The sequence below is a fragment of the Corvus kubaryi genome, unplaced genomic scaffold (genome assembly GCF_017639235.1).
Source record: "Corvus kubaryi isolate FWS band 111438036 unplaced genomic scaffold, C.kubaryi_AGA036_p1.0 37354, whole genome shotgun sequence".
Classification (NCBI taxonomy): domain Eukaryota; kingdom Metazoa; phylum Chordata; class Aves; order Passeriformes; family Corvidae; genus Corvus; species Corvus kubaryi.
The window spans coordinates 5378688-5402803 of NW_024581116.1; the positions used below are offsets into that span (position 1 = coordinate 5378688).

Sequence of the window (24116 nt, forward strand, 5' to 3'; positions counted from 1 at the left end):
ATGGAATGGGAAAAACAACAGAGCTGAGAACTGACCTAGTGTTCCTTCTCTTGTTCCTCCTTTAAGACAAATTCCACCTGTCGACTGATAGGTTTTGTCTCACACCATCTACTCTGAATTAGCACCAGGAACATATGTGGGCAGTCAAAGTGGTCTGAGATGGAGGTGGTGAGCAGCCAACTGCCTTCCCTGTTGCTGGCAGAAGTACCTGGCACAGCTCAGCTCTCAAGACAAAGATGATCCCGACAGTGGCTTTCTGATTGTCCTACTATGTTTTTGAGAAGAAGGGGTTCTATCCTTCACATATGCTGGGGGCTGGGTGTGGTTGAGAACCACAGCCATAGGAATACTGGAGAAACTTCAAATTACAAAAACAGTCATCCTTTTTCTGGATCAATTTCCTTACTGAGGTCTTGAGTCCCACAGACTCCCTTTTTCACTTACTTTCACTGCTCTCTGTTTATGCTCTATGATGACAGAGCTGGTATTTTTTCCTACTGTCCTTCATCTGCCACTGAGAAACCAGAAATGACCAGTTTCACTTCATCTGCTGAGAACCCAAAGGCCAAAAATCTACTGGATACAGGTGCATGTGGTGAAGCTTAAAACCCCACTCTTTTCTTGAAGGTCATTTGGTTTAAAAAATCAGTGAACCATAAAGCAGGCAGAAGCAAGTCCCAGTCCACTTAGCATGGGCACCTAACGTGGGTTTTACACAGGCTGCTCAGTGAAGCAACTCTTAAGTGAGCATCTACCCAAGCCCTGAGGCTGAAGAGGAGAAATTGATGCCTCAAGGCTTCCTGATAGCTGTCCACCACGTCCTTCCATCCCCTGGGAATTTACTCCTCCAGTTCACTCCCTCCTTGCAAAACGGTAGACCTGATTTCTAGCCTGTTTTGCTTCAGCTCCCACCCACCAGAAAGTTTGTTTCTTTTTCCCTGCTGGATTATAAAACTGTCTGCTATCAAATCTCTCTCTTTCACATATGGACGTGCAGAAAATAATAAAGTCAACTCTTCACCTTCTATGGGATAAACTAAGTAGTCTAAGCTCCTTAAGTCTCTGCAAGGCATGTTTCCATCATTTTGGTCTATCTCAAGTCAGCTCTTAATGTGTTCACACAAGGATTTGCACCAGATTAACTAAATTGGTTTAAAAATGAATGAAGGTGAACCTTTGTAACCTTCCAGGACAGAAAATACTGACACCTGCTTTACCTCTCTACCCTAGGGCTTTTCCATCTGTTGTGTCATCTCTGGCACTGCCATCACCCCACGGCCACTGGTGCTCGTGGGGCTCCTGGCTGCCTGTCACACCAGCCCTGCTCAAGGGCCAGCAGGGAGGAAACTGATTTAAAGAATAATCACTTTGATCTCTTTCCATTAGTCAAGCTTTGCATTCGAATCCCCTGTTTGAAGCTGTAGATGGAGACATAATGTGAGCTGGCTTCAAGCCAAGCAGAGTTTTTCTTCCCTCTCCTGCACCGCTCCCTCCTGGTGTGTCCATGCTTGTCCTTGGCTGTGGGCCTACCAAGCCCATCCAATTCGCTGAACTTGAATCTTCAAGGACATCTCCTTTCCCACGACTGATTCCTGGTCTGCAGTTCTTGCACACCATGGTCTCATGTGTGGTTTTACACACTTGCCCTCACACTCCTCCCTCTGCCCCAGCAGCCTGCTGGTCCCCGGTCCTGCAGGACACGTGTGTCCCCACCTGTCACTTCACGTGTCACTTGCACCAAGCACAGGGATCTCATCTGACCCTGCTGCACTCACTACCTGCTGACTTATGTATTATTTAAACATACACCTTATATGTTTTTGTATCTCTTATATATGTGTATATGCACATTATCTGCATATATAATGTATATATGTATGTATACGTCTAATTTATATACCCATGATATGGCAAATGATCTGAACCCAGTAGAAAATACAGCTTAGCCTTGAAGAGAACACAAGCAGAAATAAAACCTTGCTGGTTGCCACAACTCCCCCCTCTTAGGATTTCATCTGGGGGCTTCATCTTCCCCTTCCTTCCTTCATTTCATTCAACACCTCCTTCCTTGCTCTTTCCCTACCATCTCAGTATTAACAGCAGAAAACTGTTCATTTCAAGCTGTGCCACTCGCTTCACTGCCTTCTTGACTTTTGATCTCTTCAGTACCTGAAAATAATATTTTTTTTTCTCCTCAGTCTCTTAATTTCTGTCATCCTAGGTTAAACAGCCCTATGTGTATCTTGATTTATTCACATTATAAGATCCTTACATTATGGTCAGGCACTTACACACTGACCATTTCTGTCAGTCTGCAAGAAATCCTTCAGTTATTTAACCATTATTTAATTATATTTGCAGGAAAGCTTCTATTTAAACTAAAGCTGTACAGTGTCATATTGAACTGTTCTTCTGATGATTCACATGTTTAAAATCACAGTAATGGATTACTATTTTTTGCCTTCTTTTGTTTTCTTCTGATGGGCTTAAGAAACTATCCTAAGACAAGGCAATATATTTAATTTTCTTCTGTCTAGGTAAGATAACATTTTTAAAATCACTGAGTCCAACCATTAACCTGGCACTGCCAAGACCAACACTAAACCATGTCCTCAGTGCCACATCTACATGACTTTTAAATACCTCCAGGGATGGTGACTCCAATGCTTCCCTGGGCTGCCTGTTCCAGTGCCTGGCAGTCCTTTTGGTGAAGAAATGTCCACCTTCCTTGTGGGAGAACCCCTAATTCCTACATGATCATGTCTCAGTAAAACAATAGGTTCTGAAGCAGTTTCTAAAATGTATAAAGCTTATTCTTGGCACTGATTTTTTTCAACTGTCTTCAAAGTATGCACTGCCAACAAAAGTAATCTCCCAATTTTAGATAACCCTGTTGTAAAAGTACTGTCAGGTCAAGGGGATTCATCTTCTTCTGTCCTTCAAACATATAATAACCACAAAGCACCCACATTTCCACACTTCCAGTCACATACATTGTCTTGTCAGCATACGCAGCCTTCTCGGCTCTCAAATTGCATATATTACAGGGCCCATCCATTATCTAAAGACCTAGTTCGTGGATCCACTTCATTTCGCCAGCTCCCAACTCAACTCATATCTCAGAAGAAGACAGAAAGTGTAATACCCTCTCGCCTAACACCTAATGACTTGCTTCCTGTCACACAGAACCTTGCCAGAGGGGTTTGATGGAGAACTGCAGCCACCCTGTTATTTCCCTAAACACTCATTGCTAAAACATAACTTTCCCTGAACATATACCCATGCACAGCCACCAAAATGGACTTATAACTCAGCCCCTCTGGCACATGGATATTGTTTTAAGATGAGTAACGAATGACTCCTATTCATCTGTTTGTGACTGATAGTCCCATAATATTATCTATCGAGATGGAATTTTTGCTGCCTCCTTACAGACAAATGGCAGATAAAGGGTAAAGAATCTCAGCCCTGTCAAATTTGATGAGAAAACACCCACTGTTTTAAGTGGCACCAGAATTTCTGGGTAAGGCTGCACCCTTCAGCATCAACGACACAACCAAAAGCATGGAGAGAGGGACACAGGAGCTGAGGCCATAAATCATTAGGAGTCCAGTGGTCCCTACTTGCTTTAATTCTTTGTCATAGTGCAGCAGATGTGTTAAGTGCAGGCAGGTGGCATTATGCATAGCTAAGGTGGTCTGACATTTGTTTTTAAAAAGCAAAATGCTGTATAAACATCTTTGTAAGATTTTAACCATTTAGGATCAAATATTACAAGAATTCCACGAAAAACAGGTGGAGAACAAGAAAGAAACTGGGAGAAAATGCTATGTTCTCTGTCTTCAAAGACCCACTGTGGTGAGACACCCTGTAGACTTTATGCTCTGGGTGTGCTAACTGGTGAGGTCAGGGTAAGTCACTTTGGACTGGAGACATGTCCTTCACCATGCCAGACGACACACGTCAGAACCTGGCCAGAGCTGGGCATGGTCACGCTTGGTCTGACTGAGAAAGCAGAATGCAAAATGTGGTTGAGAAAGATAAGCTGCATATGCACCAGGGGAGGTGGTAGGTGGTCCAGTGAGGGAGGATGTGCAGTGCCTTGCCCTTCACACTACACTGGTGGCACAGCCCAGGACTGCATTGTGTGTCAGGCATGGATAAGCCCCTGCACCTCCATCTGGGGGATAACAGGGCTATAATCTCAGAGGCCTCCTAGGAGGTGAAAAACTACCCCAAACCCAGGAGCGTGTTTCTGCAATTCCACATTCAGGGGAGGAGTGATAATGTTAGAGGTAAATGTAATTTTTGGCATCACCTGACACGGACCCTATGACCATGCCACTTTATTTTAATTTAGTGCTTTTCTATGACCTACTGGAATGACAGAGAGGTTTCCCCCCTACTGAGAGACTATATCACAGTGTCCCATCCAAACTAACACAGTATTTGAAGAGGAATGTGCAACCCACATAGAAATACGATGGGAGAAAGTTGGTTTCTTGTAGGTCTAGAGGAGGCGGGGGGAAGAAAAGCAGAGTCAAGAAGTGGGCATTCACTGCTCATAAGACAGAAGCCAACTCAGCAATTAAAGTGATTTTAGTTTGTATTTTAGTGTGTTTCTTCCAAAGTTGCAACCCAAATTCAGAAATCCTCACTGCTTGCAAAAATGGGTACAGCGATTTATTTAAATTCCTGACCCCTGCCTTGTCCAAATGTGAAGTGCTTCTGTGTGAAAAGGCCTGACTTTGCTCAGCACAGCTAGGAGGGTCAGCCTTCCCTCACCTGCACTTCTGACAGCAGACCCTGAAACATCCTTTCCAAAACAAAGCTTCAGTCATGCTGTGCTTCACTTCTGTCACCCCCTACTACCATTTTAATACGAAGAATAAAAAAGGAAACATCCCCAAACTTCTCTCATTTCCTGGCACAGTCCAAAGGAGACCATGTTGCACTTTTTCCATGACTCTGCCTCACAAGTCACTCTATAGACAACAGCAGATTAATTATAACCACGGGTTTAGCAAATCCCCATGACAAGACATCCTTATTGTGGCTGAGACAGCGTGTGCTGAAATGATAGGGAGGAAATCTGCTCCTTTCCCATATCCAAGTCTCTTGGTGGGCTCGGTACAATGGAAAACCAGCACGGCTGCTCTCACTGAGCCAAGCAGGGGCCGCCGAGGGGCCAAGTGTGAATTTGCAGGCTCCAATTTCATCTGTGGTGAGGGCTGGGGTGACTGAGATGAGAGGGAAGGAGCAGGGGGGACTCTGCTTGATTTGGGGTCCATTCAACTGAGCAACATTTTGGATGCTTTGATAAAGAGAGACGATGAGAATAGGAGCAGAGACAGAGATCAGGCCCAAGGAAAACTGAAAGATCATTTAATCAATGGCAACTATCAAGACTCCTCAACAGCATTATTTTGCTGTTCATCTTTATCAAGAGATGGAACGAACCAGCATCTCTTTCCTGGGCTCTCTCCTTCCTGTGTTCACAAAAATAGTTGTCTTGGGATGACACAACCGGCACAATAGTTCTGCTAGTCAAAAATTTACTGACTTAAATGATGGGACAAATACCTGTGATACCAGAAACAAATCTGCTGGAAAGGGTGAGATTTGCTTCAAAGCAAGTCCGGTGCACAGTGCCCACCTTATGTTCTGGGTTAAGGAGGGAAGCAACGTTCACATGTTGCATTCACTGCTATGATTTATCATTCATTCCTTGCTGTCTGCATTTCCCTGATTTGCTGAGAGCATCATCACCGACACCAGTTCCTAACCTTTTGAAAAATGTGTTGTTTTTTTCTTCCCCCGCAATCTTTCCTAGTAACCTCTCCCTATTTATCTTGGTTGTTAATGCAACTTTTATTGAAAAATGCCTCCTTCAAAATGTTGCTGAAGAAGTATTCAAATTCAGTATTTAAAACTGACAAAAATTTTTGGTTGCCACATACACATAGGAAAAACATTTCCCAAAAATGTGTCCCAACTAAGTGTTTGGGGAGGGCTAAGACTGTATCGATATTTTTGGAATAGAATATTCTCATAAACTGCACTTCAAAGTGAATTCTATTTTTTAATGAAAACATTGATATACATATAAAATCTATGGCTTTACTGAATGCCATGGGTGACAAGAAACTAGTTGGTTTTGGAATTTTACTTTGTGAAATACTTTTGTTGCACTTTTGTTCCTTCCTGTTTTTTTAAGTTCCATGTGAAAAAAATGAAAAAAATTACATCTGGAGTCTACTTGAAAGGAGAAATTTCCATTCTCTCCCATCTTTGTTCAGCCAGGAATTCAAAACTGTTTCCATTTATTGGTTGTTTTACTCTGAACTTGGCAGGTTCCAGCCCCAGGCCAAGACCACCAAAGGGAGGATCTTCCAGTCAGGTCAAGGCTGAGGTGCTACACCAGGAAAACACATACAAGAAACTTAACTTTGCTGTTGCTTTTTTAGGATTTAAAAGAAAAAAAAAAGTACTATTGTGGTCTGTAAAGACTTTCATCAGTACTAAATTCAAAGGGAGTTTATTAATTCATTGTATAACCTGGAAAAATGTCCCAAGAAGCTTAATTCCTCTCTTCATTCCCCTGAGCAAACCGAGAAGCTGGCAACTTTCCTCTTTGGTTTTGAAACAATGCTTTCCACTAAAGCTTTTAAATGAAATCTAATCCTGCCCACTTTCCTACTTTCTTAGCTGTTATAAAAGCTTATTTTAACACATACAGTCCATTTGATGTATCCTTTAAAAGGCAAAGGGTCCTTTAGCATAGCATGAAGGAAAAGCTCCAGCAAACAGCACGTGTTTTGGGTTTTTTTTACCTTTCCACATGGTCAACGTTGCCTGCCACACCGACCCCTCCAATGGTATAAATTTTCCCATCGTACACCAGACTGTTATGTCGACACCTTGGGACTGTCATGCGGGACACGAGGTTCCAGTTATCGAGCAAGGACATGTAACACCAGACATCAGCCAGCGTGACACCCGACTCCATGCCGCCTGGCACCCACGGGCGGGCGGGGGAGAGAAAAGGGGAGAGTTACGTGAGATCCTGGAATGGCAGCAGCTCTGCACACAGCAATCAAAGCCAGTTACAAAGTAAAAACTCTTCAAATGACATTTGACTAATTAAAATAAATCACCCTCAATAGTGAGCATCTGTTCCGATGATGCATATCTGTGTCATTTATTCATGCGCCCCAAAGGCTGGGGTTTTTTTAATAAGATGACATGAAGAAATCAAGATGTCAGACTATGAGAGACACATACATAAGGGGATAGACCCTTCTCATTGTTCATAAATAACTTCCAGTCTATTAAATTACTGCAACACTTGCAAGAAGGTGTCAGGAGGCTGAGTCTATCTTGGCTTGTGAGACACAGGCCAGCCTGAAATCTAAAATGCTTAATACAGTGATGGATTGAAGCAGCACAATAAAGCCAGTGCTTGCACTGTAGGCTGAATTTCTAATTCTCAGGGACAAATTTCTTATTTATTTTCATTTGCAGATAAAAGACAGAACCAGCTGTACCAGTCCTGTAAAACAGTTCAAGATGATCTTGTGAAATATTTATATTGGTCACTTTTTAACTTCTGCTTGAAGCTTCCAAGGTAGCCACTTAGTGGGTGTCTTACTATCCTGTTTTGAATCACAAAGAGGTGAAATGATTTATTTGGGACCACACTAGGAGTCAGTGGTCAAGCCAGGAAAATGAACTAGACACAGTTCCATGGTTTAATGAGAAAACCAGACTTCCTCCTCGGTATTTTGCTCTCCAAACCTATGCTATGCAGTGCAGGGTCCAGTACTTGGAGCTTGCAGAAGGCCATTCTCACTTCTCTTGGTTCCCCTTCCCTTTTTCCTGTGTCTTCTACATTTGAGCAAAACAAAATATCAAGTGAGTCTTAGCTACATTTTCAGCTCTCCTTATTGCAGCCACCAAATACCATCCAATCACTTAGCCAGATTCAAGGGGAAGAGCTGAAATGAGCTTTGAAATTAGGATTCCAAGCTTTTTTTACCAGGTATGGCACAGCCTAAAATGGCTGTACATATTGGAAAGCACCTCTGCTAAGAATAACTAAAAGCCAACATCTGACAAAAGCCTCCCCAGAAGACTTTTGCTCCAGCTGCTCTCAAGCATGGGCAAACAAGCATGGGGGAAAAAACCATCAAGAAATAATTTCCAATCAATTCTTAGGGTCTCTATGCAGTATTAATGGAATTTACCACCACAGGAAGCAATTTACTGCAGAAAATGCAGTGAGAGAGCTCGGCAAGGGAAAGGCAACAGCTGTAACCCCTTACTGGTACAGATGCCAGGTGCATCTGTGCTCCCAACTACATCCTTGGATCACACACATCCGCACCTCCCTGCCCAGCCTCCTCTTTTAATCATCCAGCCTCCACACAACTGCCATCAGAGCATCCTTGCATTGTCTGGTGGGAATTGCTTTTCCCCCTCCAGCCAAGCAAAAGTACCAACAGACTGCAAAAATCCAGATACTGCGATGCTCAGGGCATGGTGTCGACAGATACTTTGGGAGTTAAAGCCTTTTAAGGAGTGTGGTCTCAGTTTCATCAAATCTAAGAAGATTATAGGGCTAGTGACTACTGTCAAAAGAGAGGTTTCAACAAGTACGAAACATGAATGCTCCTGTAAGCAAATACTTTAAGTGTAGGTCACATATTCAGCAGTTCAGCCTGTCTGTCTCAAATTCCATAACCTACCATTTAGATTCAACTACAGCCAGTATTTTGAATTGTGTTTCTATGGCAGTGAAACCTCTTTGCATGCTTGATGGTTGTCAGACCTATTTTCTTCACGTTGCAACTGCAAAATATTGTTGTTGACTGCTCTGAGAGAACGTTAACACTGCAGAGATGTGGAGAATGATAAAAGCAGGGAAATCCCTTTCTCCCAACATCCCTCCTGCTTCTTTTTTTTTTTTTTTTTCTCCCCAGGAGCAGCTGGGTAAAACTCTGGCAGGTCCTGCTTTGTCTGGGCTGTCTGTATTGTAACTTTTTTCCCAGACCAGTAAATCTGGGGGGTGAATGGATTGAGAACAGCCCTGTAGAGGAGGAATGGGGAATACTGGTGGACAAAAAATAGGAAATGATCCAGCAGTGTGCACTTACAGCCCAGAAAGTCAACTGTATCCTGGGCTGCATCAAAAGCAGTGTGAGCAGCAGGTCGAGGGAGGTGATTGTCCTCCTCTACTCTGCTCTCATGAGATCCCACCTGGAGTACAGTGTTCAGCTCTGGGGTCCCCAGCACAAGGACATGGACCTGTTGAATTGAGTCCAGGGATAGGGTATGAAAATGATCAGAGGGCTGGAGCATTTCTCCTATGCAGACAGGCTGAGAGATTTGGGGTTGTTCAGCCTGGAGAAGAGAAGGGCCTGGGAAGACCTTATCATGACCTTTCAACAGTTAAAGGGGGCTTATAAAAAAGATGGAAAGGGGCTTTTTATCAAGGACTGTAGTGACAGGATCAGACGTAAGAGTTTTAAACTGAAACAAGGTAGATTTAGATTGGACATAAGAAAGAAATTTCTTACATTGAGGGTGGTGAGACACTGGCACAGGTTGCCCAGAGAATCTGTGGATTCCCCCTCTCTGGAAGTGTCCAAGGCAAGGTTGGACGGGGCTTAGAGCAACCTGGGATAGTGGAAGGTGTCCCTGCCCATGGCAGGGGGTTTGGTTTAGGTGACCTCTAAAGGTCCTTTCCAACCCAAACCCTTCTGTGGTTCTGTTTCTACGGAATCTGCTGCTTACCTGAGAGATAGATGTTGTCTCCAGCGCTGACGACGCTGAAAAACTCTCGATCATAGAAGGGCAGGCTGGCCAATGGGTACCACTTGTTGTTTTGAGGATTTAAGCAAGTGACTGCTGTTAAAGCACGTTGGTTCATGCCAATCATCTGGCGACCCCCAACTAAAACTATTACCTCGGCTACTCCTAGGATTCAAGCAAGAAAAATAGCATTGTAAAAAAGTGGCATCTCTCAACCAGGCAGGAACCCATCCAAAAATACTCATCAGTCAGCGAAATTTTAATGTATCATATATAAATCTGTTTTACAGTCTGCAATCAAACCATGAAGGGTGAGAAAAAACAGGAATGTGTGTGTAGGGGGAGCAGTGGGTGAGGAATGACACTATGAACACTCTTGGGAGAACTAGGGAGGGAGAACGCCATCTGGGCAAAACTTGGGGGCACAGAAATAAAAAGGCAGTTCCATGTAAAGATGTCCATTCATTTCAACAGTCTTTGAGTGAGACTTGCAGGTAGCAGATTTCTCTTCCATTGAAGAAAATGGGCATTTTGTCAAGGATTGTGATATCTTTGGAGCTTGGAGCCTATCCAGGAAAAGCATGTTTGGACTGTAATCTAAAGAAAGTCTTCTCACATTAAAAGCTAATGGAGTCTGGAGAAAGTGAAGCTAGGGTTACGGATCTTCACCCCATTACTCTTTCTGCATGCACTCTATTAAAATTTTTTTTTTCTTTTCCCAGAGAAAGCAGATTTTGTAGACCTAGATAACGTGCTCAAGTCATGGATCATGGTCTTCCTATACCAGGTGCTAGAAAACATGACAGAGATGGCCCCTGCCTTAATAGTTATTAACTGAGCTTTATCTGTGCTTGAACAGCTCCCCCAAGCCCGTAACATGCAAGGTGTCCAGCAAGCCAAACTCTCTGTTCATGCAGCAAAATTTTTGCAGTCCACATCTCTGAGATTTTATTCCCACTTCACAGCTGAGTCATATCTGACCTCTGTGTTACTCCAGACTCCTCTCCAGACTCATTCCCACAGAGATGGGTCACAGCGTAACCCTGGGATGTTTCCTGGCTCCATCCAGGAGTCAAGTGCTGGGGATGGTTTGGACTTGGCATTTAGCTGAAGTGTTAAAAACCCTTCTGCAGCAATTGGAAGCCCCTGTGCAATGTGTTGCCAGGAGAAGTAGGCTCAGAAGCAGGACCAGGAGCCCACAGGCTGGAAGGAATCACCATTTCAGGAGCTGTCTCCTGGCTGGAGCCATTGCTGTGATGTGTCACAGTTCCCAGCCCAGAGACAGCCCAGAGACAAGTGTGCACAGGTGTGGGGCAGGAGCGAGACTGCCAGCAAGAGGGATTAGGAGCAGCAGCAGAGAGAAATGCGTCTGCAGAGTAATGGATTACCGTCATTCCTCATTAGCATTTTCAAAAAATAAATTTGTGTCATTCAAGCAAGGTTACTCTCTTAAAAGTTATTAAGATAAAGTGCTCTACAGTTTTAAATAAATATTTCTCAGTAAGAAGAGATCATTATTTTTGCGCCGTAGCAGAAAATCTAATCACCTGTGCAAGACATAACTTGATTATAATCAATGACCTCGAGAGGGCATGTGACACACAGCAGTGAGTCCACAAAGGGTGTTTAGAGATCCTTTGTGCCTCCATGAATGCTGTTGATATGCAAAATAACATGATTCTATATAATTAGACTCTGACCTAAAAAACTATAATCACCCTCCTTTACCCTGAGAGAATCACTTTTCCCTCATCAACAAGCTTCTGGAAATGGATCACATTACGTCTACAATTTTATATACATAAAATAAGCACTTTTCAAAAATCCCTTCAAACATCACGCCAGTAGTCATCTTCAATGAAAGACTTTTTAGGGTAGATTGTTATTGAAAGTCCTCTACACTTCGTCCTTCTGAAAGGTGCCTTGATGAGGCAGTCTCCTGAAGCTGCAAATGCCGTGGTTTGATATGCCATCTCCGTGCCACATTAGCATCAGTGGCAGTGACAGAAAGTTTTGTCTGGCTTTCTGTTGTACTTATGGGAGGCAGAAGTACAGGCAGCATGTTAAAACAATTCACCTGCTTCATCAGACTCCTTCTTGGATGCAGTTTTCCTACATGGCATTTGCACTCTCTGTTCAGCGGATATTTAGGATATTTCTCACATCACCACAATATGGGCTTGGCTGGCAAGGTGGGCACTTGGGGTTTTTCCACGCATTTTTTCAAAAAGGAAAAATGGGTGTGAAACTTCTTAAAAAGACTCAGTTCTTCACAGCTGCTGGGTTTTTAAAAGGGAATATGTTATGTGTGATCCATTTGTTCTGGAGGCATTAAACGGCCTGAGCTGGTACTCATCAGTATAAAAATACTACATTTACACCAGTCTCACCATATAAAAATATTATATTTACAAAGGGCTGTGGAAGTGAAGGTGTTTGATGAATATTAGACAGATCCTCCCAACAAGAGGCTCAGTGGCAAACAATTAATTATTCACCTATTTCTGCAGCTAGAGAAACTGAGGCAAAGAGGGTGAGGGACTCACTTTCAGGACAACAGAGGAATGTTCCAGTCTGACAAAGATAACCATTCCTAAAATTTAGGCTCTTTTAAAATCCCATTTCAGGAGCATGTATCAGAACATCCATGTCCACCCATGGGGAGAGGCTCCTAAATGCTTAAGGAAAGTAACAATAGAAAATTGAAATATCACCAGGTTCTGGGAAGGAGCCAAGAGAAGGAGCCAAGGTCTGTGCCCTATCCCAGGGCACGTCCAGGGAATGTGGAACCAGGGGGCTGGTGTTGCTGAAGGACTTTTTGCTTTACCTGCAGAGAGCCTGGGCCGGGTCCTCGGTGTCTGCATCTCCTGGCGGGCGTGGGGCAGCATGTGATAACGTTTGGCTTCGTTCACCAGATCCCGGCAAGCCTCCGAAGACTTTATCAACTCCTCATTGTCAACAACATTCAGCAGATAGCTGGGATGGATGAAGGGGAGCCTCACCACTGCCAGCAGCTCCGCAGCATACTGTGAGGGGGGAGAAATAGTAACACATGCAGCCTTCAAGTCAGAGTTCAGCCACTTGGCATCTCCATCTCCTTCCCTGTAAACCATCCTCTGTCATCCAGCCTGGAAAGACACTTGTCATGGATGCTGCATACAAGCCCTGCCTAGTGAATGGGTGGGACAGAGACAATGCAACTCTCAGAGCTCCCTAGCCCAGGCTGGGTTTGGTCCCAGAGACTGAAAATAATCTTTAAAAGGTGGCAACTCCTGTTACACAGCACTATATGGAGGAATTTTTTGGAAATAAAAGCTCATTCTGAAGTCAGGTTGAATGTAACACCTTGTGCAGTGGAGATATGGAGTAAGCATTTGAGTTATCTGAATAAACTTTGAAATGTGAGTGTGGTTGTTGTACTGTAATAAAACCCCCAAACAAGTCTTTTCTGGCATTATAAATGTGAAACAAAAGTAAGTAAATAGGGTAGATTTCAACAGCTGTGGTAAAGCCTGAATGATGTCAACCAATTGCTAAATATCTTTCAATTAGCAGAGTTTATTTGTTGGTGAAGAAATCATGTAGCTCTAGCTTTTAGGGAAGTCTGACTCCAGAGGGAGCTATAGAAATACTGACTAAGTTTCATCTTCTAAAACAAATACATTAAACCTCAGAGGGTAAAGGACACCTGAGCAAATGAAGCTGTCTGTCACCAAACACGGCTTAAAGGAGAACAAAACCCCAAGATAGAAAACTGCAATCGAAAAAGCAGGAGTCCATCCCCAGATTATTCTTTTTATATGTAGTTGGGGATATCACAACAGTGCACGAGAATACAGTGAAAAGCAGAGCAATGGGAAAACACAGAACTCCATAGGCAAGGCACACAAACAGGATGCAAACTAAGGGTGAGCAGCAAGAAAAGATAATCATCTGTTGCAATAAATATTCATACAGCGGCAGCATCCAAAGATCCCAACTGGGATTGAGGCCAGGATGCAAATAAATATTCCTGAGGTCCGTGCTGGTCCCAAGAAACACTGGGCGCCAGCAGCATCTGCTGGCCTGCAGATGCCTCTGGTCTTCCAGAAGCCACTTGGCTCTTATTTTCTTTTTCAGCAGTGTGCTGTCCCTGCAGTGCGTGAGAGCCAAGTCACAGCAGGAACAGGAGCAGGGATGGAAATGGAGCAGGGGCATAGTGAGATGGGAGTGCAGGATATGGCCTGAACTGGGTAATGGGCTGGCCAAGCAGGTGGAGGATGCAGCACCTGTGAGCACTTCCAGGGCTTCCCCCTTCCCCACCTAAACCAAAGAAGCAGGCTTAATTTAGAAGGAAAACAGAGGATGTTTCCTCCAAATTCACACTGCTCCCCTACTGGAGAGCCACATCAGCCTGCTGTGAGCTCTGTCAAAGCAAAAATGCAACAACCTGTAGGGAGCTGAGTCCCACACATGCCTGCAAATCTGTAGCCCCAAGGAGCTGAAGGGTCTCAGGCTGACTCCCAGTCCCCTGCTTATCAGCCCTCCTCAACACTGGAGCTGGCAATTCTAGGTACAGCCTGAAGAACTGAAGCCTGGCCACCCTGCAATTGTTTGGGGATAAAAAAGTTGTTTGGTGATGGAAAAGGGATGCAAAAAGTGACAGTGCTTCTCTTCTGGGAAAAAACACCCCTGTGAGCAGTAAGTTCCTGACTCCTCACTATTACCTCTAGTGTGGCACAGGGCCAAGTAGGGCTTCAGATCACTTCATCAACCTCAAAACATAAAAAAAGATACGCCTCCCTTGCTGAAATCCATTTCTGAGGTGCCTTCTAGGAGGCACAACGGCTGCTCCTTCCCTGGAGCCACAAACGTCAGGCACTTGGCTGCAGATATCTTAATGTCATTACCTTATAAGAGAGGAAGCAGTGGACATATGGCAGTGGGTGGCAAAGCTCTGACTTCAGGAAGTGCTTTTTTTAAGAAGGTTGGAGGCGTTTAACCTTACAAGGGAGCCAAGACAAAACGTGGCATCGGGACAGGGGAATAACGCGGAGAGAGGGTACGCTGGGGATGAGCGAGACAATCCCACAGGGCAGGTTAATTCCCACTACAGGCTGCTCAGGAAGCAGTACGAGTCTCTGAAGGGCAGTTTAAATAAAGTTGGAAAATATATGGAGTGTACAGAGGAGCCAGCACCTTCCCTTGGTGCGGTAGGACAAGCCAGAGCTGCCCCTGACACTCCCGAGGCTGGTCTGCACTGGAAGCAGCCACAAAGCAGTGCCAAACACCAGCACAAACAGGTGTGCCACTACATGGGGACATGGGGTTCCACAGGCCCCACCATGTCCCAAAGCTACCTGTGAATTAGCATTGGGAGAACGGCTCCTTTCTGTCAGGAATGGGACAATTCCCATGGGCCCAGTAGAGTTACCGCCTCCATTTCCCACCTTTCCCTGAATAAATGGGGCAGCACTGCTCCCTGAGCACAGTGAGCTCTCCCTCTCGCTCACCCACCTTGCTTTAATTAGATAAGTGAGAAAATGTGATTCTCTTTCTCTCCTGGATTACCCCCCTCCTTTCTCTCCTCTTTTGTCTGAGCTCGTGGCTTATTTTGAAGGGGAATAATAATTAGAACATGTTGCTCCCTTTCATCAGCTTGAAAGTTGATGTCACATATCAAAACTGATGTCACTTTTCACTCTTATTCTTCCCTTCGCTCAAACAGCTACAGAAAGCTGGCTCTGTGTGTGTGTGTGCATGACCACACACAGTCACGACTCGGGCTTGGTGCTGAGAGCATTAAGGGTACATAGAATTGCAGTGTTTTTCATCAAGGGATTTGAGGAGTATGAACCATGGCAGCATCTCCACAAGACAGGAGAAGCTTTTATAAAGCAACCTCTTTTCTCACCAGCTCTTTTAAGCACTATAGTCAAGGGTGAATTTCATTTAGCCTCACTGATTTAAGAATATTCAAGTGATTTAGGCAATCAGCAGCCTTTTTCTTTTGGATTCTCCCTTATGAAGACTTCCCAGCTCTGTTAGCTATGATTGTACTAAATATCCTGTTACTATTATCCTTTTCATTTAAGACTGCAATAAGCACCACAAAGCATTTCAACCTCCTTACCATCTGTTATTTGCTCTCCATTCTCTCTTGTCTTTCCGTTGTGCTTTACACAGCTATGAAACATCTCCGTCACCTACTGATGTTACCAGTTATCACTAAAGCAGCAGAATACATGCACAGGGCACACTGCCAAACTCATCCACCTCGGGTGCCTGGAGCTGTGCTTTGTGCCTGTAACCCTGGGGACGTTTTCTTCTCCCTGCTTGGCTGCAGGCGCTGGCTGGACAAGTAGAAATATTTCTCAGGTCTTTGTTGGGAATCACTTATGACTACTCTACAGCCTGCATCACATGCCAGAGTGAAGGAGAGAATATTAATACTCCTTCTGGGCTTAAAATTAGGAATTACCAACTCATAAACATGGGAGACCACATCTCAGCTCCTTGAGAATGGACACCATTATGCAAAAATCAAAATATTTATTGTTTAAAATGCTAGGAAGTTTCTGAACACCATCAGGACTGTTTTTTCAGATGATGTGAACCGCAGCACAGCTTCTGTTGGATGAAGGGAGCTGCTCAGGTTTTGCACCAGCAGAAGACCTCATCCATAAACTCCTTGCTGTGTGTGGTGATGCTGCCAGATACCCTGTGCATGGCCATGGTGACTCTGCAGGAGCCAGGGCACTGCTGCCACATGAGCAAAGTCTTTTTGGACAGTCACTGGGGACTGTAGAGCAGAGATTTTTGAGAGATGCTATCTGCCCTGCTTCAAGGCACATATTTCAGTGATTTTTCACTGATTTCAGTGGCTGAACAGAAAGTAGGATCTTCCACCAGCCTGCAATCACAAGTGTGTTTCATATAAAACAGGGAGTGAAAAATCTTAAGAGATCTTATCTTTCTCTAATTACCTAAACATTTCTGGGGAGAGATTCAGCTCTAGATTCAGACACCTAAATGGGTTCATACAAGCCAAATATTTACTTGTCAGCCAGACATGTGTAAACTCATGTTATAATTAAGAGAGATTTAGTCAACACACTTAACAGTCCCCAGAGCAAGGTAGCTGAGAGGATGCATTGAGCACCAGGGGAAGCAGAGAATATCAATGTCCCCTTCTGGGCCACAGCTGTGAGCCATCAGCTCCTGGGAAATGGAGTGTGTTCCCCAGACCATGCCTCAGACCATGGCACACTAAGAAGTCTACAACCACATGTCAATCCAAATTGGAGGGTGATTAATTCTACCCTCTGGCGAGAATTTTTGTGTCCATTTGTCCTCGGTGCTGTGCTCAGAAGGTTGTGATCATGCTGTGAGGAAGCCTAAGTGTTACCATTGGGTCAGTGTTGACTCAGAGGAATATGTGATCAACATGACCAACTGTACCTTGAAGTTGACCCTCTCAGGCCTTTCCCTAATAATCTGTTCACACACAAGTTACTCCCATCTCATTAGGCAGGCCAGTGCTTTAGCAAATGAGACTACAAAAGCCTCTAATGCTTTTTTTATTCCTGACTGGTAGTTTGAGTGAGAACATTTACTTTGCTAAACTTTTTTATGACATTTCTTCTCCTACTGATTACATCAGTATTATGAATGCTTGCTTGCAAGTGGGCTTTGTTCTGGCATCTTCACAGTCTAAGTTACAAATCCCACTTCACTATCACATTAAAAATAATCTTTTTATTCTCAAATCTCTAATCCAGTAAAATCCTCACAAGTATTCTCCAAAAGGACTCTCATAGTACTCCTGCAAGGACTTGGGCCACGACAATATACAGTTAGGTTTTAAAGGAAGTATGTCTACTGCTACAGAGTCATATTTCCTGCTCCTTAAATGCTCCACTGGAAAGCTCTCAAGATTTTTAACATTTTTGAAGTAATGCCCAAAGAGGTCAAAATAATGTTTCCCTTATGCCTTATAATTCATCTGTCTCTCTAGTTTACTGTTCTCCCTACAAAGGGCCCTTTGTACTTTCTGCCTAAAGAAACAGGCTTCAGCTAGAAATACAAATATAGAAGGTAGATTACCCACATTACGATAGGGTTTTGCTCCAATAAACTGCTGTTTCAGCCCTTTATGCACAATTACAACAGTTTTCAAAACATTATGAAGTAGGAATATATTTAATTCATCTGAGAGCCTTGAAGGAGATTTATGTTGTCTCATAGGAACCCTGGGTTCAGACTTGCCTCATGGCGTGCACTGTCCCAGTGTGACAGCAAGGACCTCCTTGGATGGAGGAAGCCATCGGGGCAGATCTGAAGCAGAACCAGTTCCCCACTGCATTAGACTCCTTTAAATGAGAACAGGACATGCTAATTAACAAACACCTGGCTGTGGCCAGGTAACAAACTGCCTCGTGACCTGTGCTGATGGTGATGACTGGAGATGTGGCGTGCTGGCCATGCATACTGGCATGCTGGAGAGGAGACATGAGCGGTCCCTCCTGATCACCATCTCCAGCCCAAACCAGGCTTACCCCACAGATTATCCAACCTGATATTCAAATTATTGCCGGCTCTGAGTCTCCAAATGCAGGCCCAACAGGGAACTGGCTGGTTTGGGGAACACTGATTTGCCATTCTCAGAAATAAGCTTTTTTTTTGGCTAGATTTTCCCAGTGCTGCCCTGCTACTTGGTAATGAGGAGACTTGCTTTGATATATCTAACCCCTGGGTATTACAAAGACACACTGTGTTTCCAGTAAACTCCTGTACATTCCTACACCCAAGGTCATATCCAAACCCAACTAAGCTTTCTGCTGCACTTGGAGTACTTACTAATCACCCACATTGACTTCTTGGAATTGTAATGCTGCCTTCAGATTAAACCCAAAGGCTTGGTAGCATGTCAGCCAACAGCCTCCTAATATCATGAGATAAACATGCGGCAGAAAATCTGGTTTGCAGGCACTGTGTTCAGCTGGTAGCTCAGTGGCAGGATGCCACATGCATAAATCTCATGCCCAGCAAGAAGGAAAGAGCAGCCCCTCTGTCTTCCTGCAATCAGGTTTCAACGTGACATCTTTATGGCAGCACAGCTGACTAAACACTGTAATGTCACCAGTGAGCGGCTGTCCTGTTCTCCGAGCTGTTTGCAAAGCAGCTCTTGGGTCGGTATTTCCAGCAGGAATATGAAGAAAGGCTTTTAAATGCACAGGATGATAAATCATTGATCCATCATACCTGCAATTTGCCTGATACTAAGGATTAAAAAAAGCCCCACTCCTACCATGCATTCTCTGGCTTGCTGACTAACTGCTATGAAATAATCCCTCAAAATTCCCCCACAGGGTACCAGCAGTAAGTGGTGTTTCTTTTGCTTATGGGCACTCACCTATTCAAACATAGCAAACAGATGCACCCCAAAAGCACACTGCCAACAACAAAACAGCTGCAGCTTCTCAGGTGCTTCACAGAACCACTCATACCTCCGCCCCTACAACACACAGGCACGTGAATCCATGTGCCATAACTCTCCAAAAGGCTTCTTGACTATAATATAAAATAATTTTGTTTCTGGAGTTTGGTCCTGAATTCTGGGGCCACATGCAGCACAAGGCAAGGGAGCACTTGTGAGGAGCTGCTTGTGCATGTGGGTCTTTGTAAGGCCGTTGCTTCAGCAACAGCGAAGAAAGATTTTGTAAAAAACTGAAAAATGTGTTGGAAAAGCCACAAATGAAGAGACTGAGCAGACTGAGAGACAAGGGAGCTCCTCAAACCAATTAAAACTTCAGAGAAATAATTCTGTAGATTTTCTGTCAAGGGTATCCCTTTAAAAAAACGTAAAAGTTTAGTAGAGAGGGATTTTCAGGAACTGCTAATGCCACCTGCATCCTCTTTTTTATTTAATGCAGTTTCTTCCTAAGGGCATGTTCCTGCACTGATTCCATTCCTGCTGCTGCCTTTTCTTCTCCCTCTGTAAGCCCGTATGGGAGCTGAGTGTCTGCAAAAGCTTCATTCAAATTGGAGCTCTTTGAGCAGCCCATCCCCGGGAAATCACAGGGGTTACCGCTCATCCCTTGCGTTTTTCACTTTCAGAGAAATTGAAGCTTCTTGTACTTTCATTATGGCATCTTTCTGCATTTGTCTGCTCTTCCCACAAATGGATTTCCAAGCACCAGGGTAGTGTGGGCTTTTCAAAGAAGCCTAATTGAACTGTTATAGAGTGGTATAGAGCCTAATTCACTTAGGCTCCCTTGGAAGCATCCTTTTTCATATTTATTCCAACACTCTTTTCTGAAACTTAATGCCCTTGAGTATATTGATTGATCAATTAATTTCTTGTTATGATGAACTAAGTAATTTGTACATGCTGGTATTGGGTATCAGCTTCTATCATTACCTCCTTGTCATCACAGAGCAGAGTTGGAATTGTCATTGTTACCTGTCAGATTCTCCATTTTCCTGAAGCAAACTGCTCTTCTGCATGGAGGCTCTTTAAAATGTGCCTGAGAAATAAGGGATCTTCCATCTGCTCTCTCATAGTCACCAACCCTTTCTCCTCTGTAGCATCTTGCCTTTGAACTGCCACTCTCTGTCACTGCCAAAATATAGCTCATGGGCATTTGTAGCGTTTTTGACATAAATCCTCTTCTCCTTCTCTCCATCACTTTCCTTACCCTCACTGACAGATACAGGGCTTACAGGTGGGCTTTGTGCTTGCTTAGTGTTAGACTAATTTGCTGATTGTTAGACTAATTTGCCAAGTCTCAAATTCATCCCAGTGGTCCTTACTGTTGTTATTCCCATGCATCCTTCCAGGCAACTCCCCTCCTTGGGGCTTCAAACACTTGTAGACATTTATCCCTCTTTAGCTGTCATTAGGCCAAGTCATGCATATTCACATCTTTTAATCATTTTTTTCTCACATCAGTTCCTTCAGTCTTTTAATCATTTGTGTTGCTCTTCTCTAAATTACCTCAAATTTGTCTACGCATCTCTGGTTCTCAGACACCACGAAGATGCTGTTTAGATAAATCTGCCTCTGAGGACACAAGTTCATAAAAAGCTTGTTAATGTCTTTATGGTGGAGACATTTTGTATTGCTGCTGGACACCATGATTTTAAAGGTTTGGAAAAAGGGCACATGATTATATCGTTGCAGAGTGCAACAAAAGGCGGCTGTCATTCAGCTGAGCCTCTTCTTCTTCATTCATCACTGCAGTATCTGCCCCTCCTCTGGCACTTCTCTCGGCAACTTGTTGAAATGTTTGCTCTCTCCTCATGTCTTGTCCCTCCTCAGGGTGAGAGGGAATCTTCATACAACAGGGACTCTTGTTTTCCCAGGTTTTCTGTCATTAATAAACATGGTAGTAGGTTTTTTTTATATCGGAGAAAACAGATATAGTTTTGGACTTGGAAGAGAAAGTGGGAATGTTTCCAATGAGCTTTGGTATGTCTATGCTTTGGGCAGGTAGCAAATTGCTACACATCCAGCAACTTGCCATCCTTCCCATCCCATGTGGACACTGGCATGACTGCAGCTCTGAGCAGCTTTAGTAGTTGTCAGTATCTGTGGACAGTACGGCTCGTTATCCACTGGATCTTCCCAACAGCCCTCATGGGAGGCATCACTTCCCTCCAGCTTATAGTGTAAGAAATGGGGGCAAAAAGGTGAAACAACCTGCCCAAGGCCATGTAGAGAGCTGGGGGATGTGCTCAGGTGAAGACTGCATGGGGCCTGGCAGAAATCTTTCCTTGTTTGGGCAGCTGAGACTGCTGGTTTCAGACAGCAAAGCCTCCATTATACAATATATTTTTTGCATGAGTTTGCTGGAGTTGTAATGAGCTTATCAAGGGGATAACTGTTAGGATAAACCCTACAATCTCGTCCATCAGTCATGAAGAGAAATAAATAGGAAAAAAAGAGTAGATTCAGCCTTCCCAGATGTGTCAGTCAGATGAAGGCTCTGCACTCAGTGACAGCAATCAGAAGGACTCCTACAACCGGTGCTCTGTGTCCAGGGGCACGCGAAATTACCTGCTAGTCCTGACCTCACCTCACAGGCTGCTTCTTCTGGTCAGACCAGTTTTAAACTGCACTACCAGCAGCACTAAACCAGCTTCATAAACGTTACCCTATGAGCTGAGCACTGCTCCAATGCACTAGGGGGATACAATTATTTACCAAATCCTGGTTTAACATGTCACTCTCCGAACTGCCTCTTTGTCTTATGCAGATGATCAGCAACCCTTAAAGCACTGCTGTTCTCTCTTTGTAACAAGGCTCAGGTGCTGTCTTTTGTAATGCCACAGAGCACTTTTATGAGCACTGTTCATATGAGCACAATGTGCACAATTAAACATCAGCCAGAGTGCAGCTTTTCAACTTGCCTTCCAAGAAAATCCTGCTTCCTTCCCTGTCACTGCCCTCCAGCCTGGTGGGGAAAGAATTAACAAAAGCAGAAACAGTCAAGACACCCGAAGAAAAGCTTTTAGAAAGGCAGAGAAGAGCAGGTACACAGCAAACAACACCCTTCCAGGGGAACAGGAGGATCTGTTGAAAATCTCCTTCCCAGAGGCTTTCAGCAGGGGATCGGGCAGGAGGGGAGGCAGTGATGGGTAAGTTGCTGTAAGAGCACGGCATGAGGCTGCAGTAGGGGAACACAAGGGGTGAGATTTACTGTGCTCAGGCACTGCAGAGTGACACAAAGCCATTACAGCACAAGGAGTTCTGGAGAGCTGCAGCTGCCCTGGGGGCAGAGGGTGCTGATTCAGAGAGAAACTCCTCTTTGGGGATGTCTCTGCTGAGAGAGCCCCTGCCAGGCTTTGCCAGCGAAGACGGACATGAAGGTGAGATGAAGAGCACAGACCTTTCCCTGTTTGTGCCAGACCTCCACCTTTGGGAGAATCACCAATGCAGGACTTGGAAGAAGCTGCCAAAGAGGCATTTTAGTCACCTGCCATTGGAGCTATTGAAAATAAAAACATGACAGTAGAGCCTGAACTGTCAAGGTAAAAGGAGATGGGGAGACCATGAAAAAAGTGGGGGCTCTGGAAATCCATGCCCTGAAGGATTTAACTGCCAGCACTACCTCTGGGAGAGAGAAATAAAACCAGACCAGGTCACCTGAGGAGTGCAGTAGAGCTGGAGTGATGGGACTGCTGCAATTCACGGCATCCATCAACCCTCCCAAGAGACCCCAACAGTCCTGGTGTCCTCCACCCCAAAGAGTCTAAAGGCAGCTCACAGAACCTATCTCCAAACTCTGAATAAAATAAAAATATCCATGCACAGCTCCTGCAGGAAGGTTCATCCTATGTTCAGTGTTGCCACAGCTGCCCAGTTCTCCAAAGCTCTGAGCAGCCTATGCATCTCACAGGAGCTTGGGCAGCTCTTGGCATGGTGGGCTGTGCTGCACACCATACACAAATTCTTACTCATCATCATCTTCATTAGAAATAAGATTATTTAGGTCTATCTTCCTTCCTATCCACCATGGAAGCTACTTGTTCCCAGGCTCTGAAAATGTAGACTCATTATGGTAAAGATGGTACTTTTCATTGCAAGTGTGAGCTCCTACTTTTAAAAAATAAGTACCTATTTAACTGAGAGCTTTATAATAGATCAAGCAGTGCACAGAGTACTAAGTAAAGTGAGAGCCACTATTTAAATAAACTAGCTTAGTGGTAGAATTGGGCAGGAAAATAGTTTCTTCTTGCTATCTTTAATAGTAACTTATTCAAAACCCTTATCTCTGGATAAACACAAATTAAAAATTAAAAGCTCCTGTAAAGTAACGCATGAAACCAAAGCACCACAGAGAAATCTGGAGAAGCAAATAAAACTGCCATCATAAACTACAAAAGCACTGCAGAACCAGGACAGAGGGGAAGGAAACTTGGGAATAAAAAAACCCAGAAAAGCACCTCAACTGCAACATGGAAGGAAGAGAGGTGGGGATGGTGGTGGTGGCAGCAAGAAAGACCACCACTTAAAAAAAAAAAATTCCCAGCATTGCCTCAGCAGCATGCAGAAGGAAATATTTAAAAATCACAGTTTTGAGACCGTCTGGTGAGTGACACCTTCTGCTGGCACCAGGCAAGCAGGCTCCTGGCACAGGGTTCCCGAACTCCAGCCCCTGGGAATAGTCCCCGAGGTGGTGCTAAGTTCAGAGTGGCACAGAGACATCAAATTTCAAGCACTCAGGGAAAGACTCAGTGAAACTGTGTTTTTCAAGGCCAGTGAGAGCCAAAAAGGGGTGCACTTCAGTAAATCCATGATACTGTGTGAATGTTTTAGG

The 24116-nt window shown here is 44.2% G+C and overlaps 1 protein-coding gene across 3 annotated transcripts in view; it reads right to left on the reverse strand.

The window, feature by feature from the left end:
- The window catches only part of KLHL29 (kelch like family member 29), a 395104-nt gene that overhangs the window by 23755 nt on the left and 347233 nt on the right, over positions 1–24116 (reverse strand). For all 3 annotated transcript variants that reach the window (XM_042032873.1, XM_042032874.1, XM_042032872.1), the window contains 3 exons: positions 12641–12839; positions 9796–9978; positions 6834–7014 (listed from right to left, as the gene is read on the reverse strand). In XM_042032873.1, coding sequence (XP_041888807.1) covers positions 6834–7014; positions 9796–9978; positions 12641–12839 — 563 coding nt within the window. The remainder of the gene's footprint in view (positions 1–6833; positions 7015–9795; positions 9979–12640; positions 12840–24116) is intronic.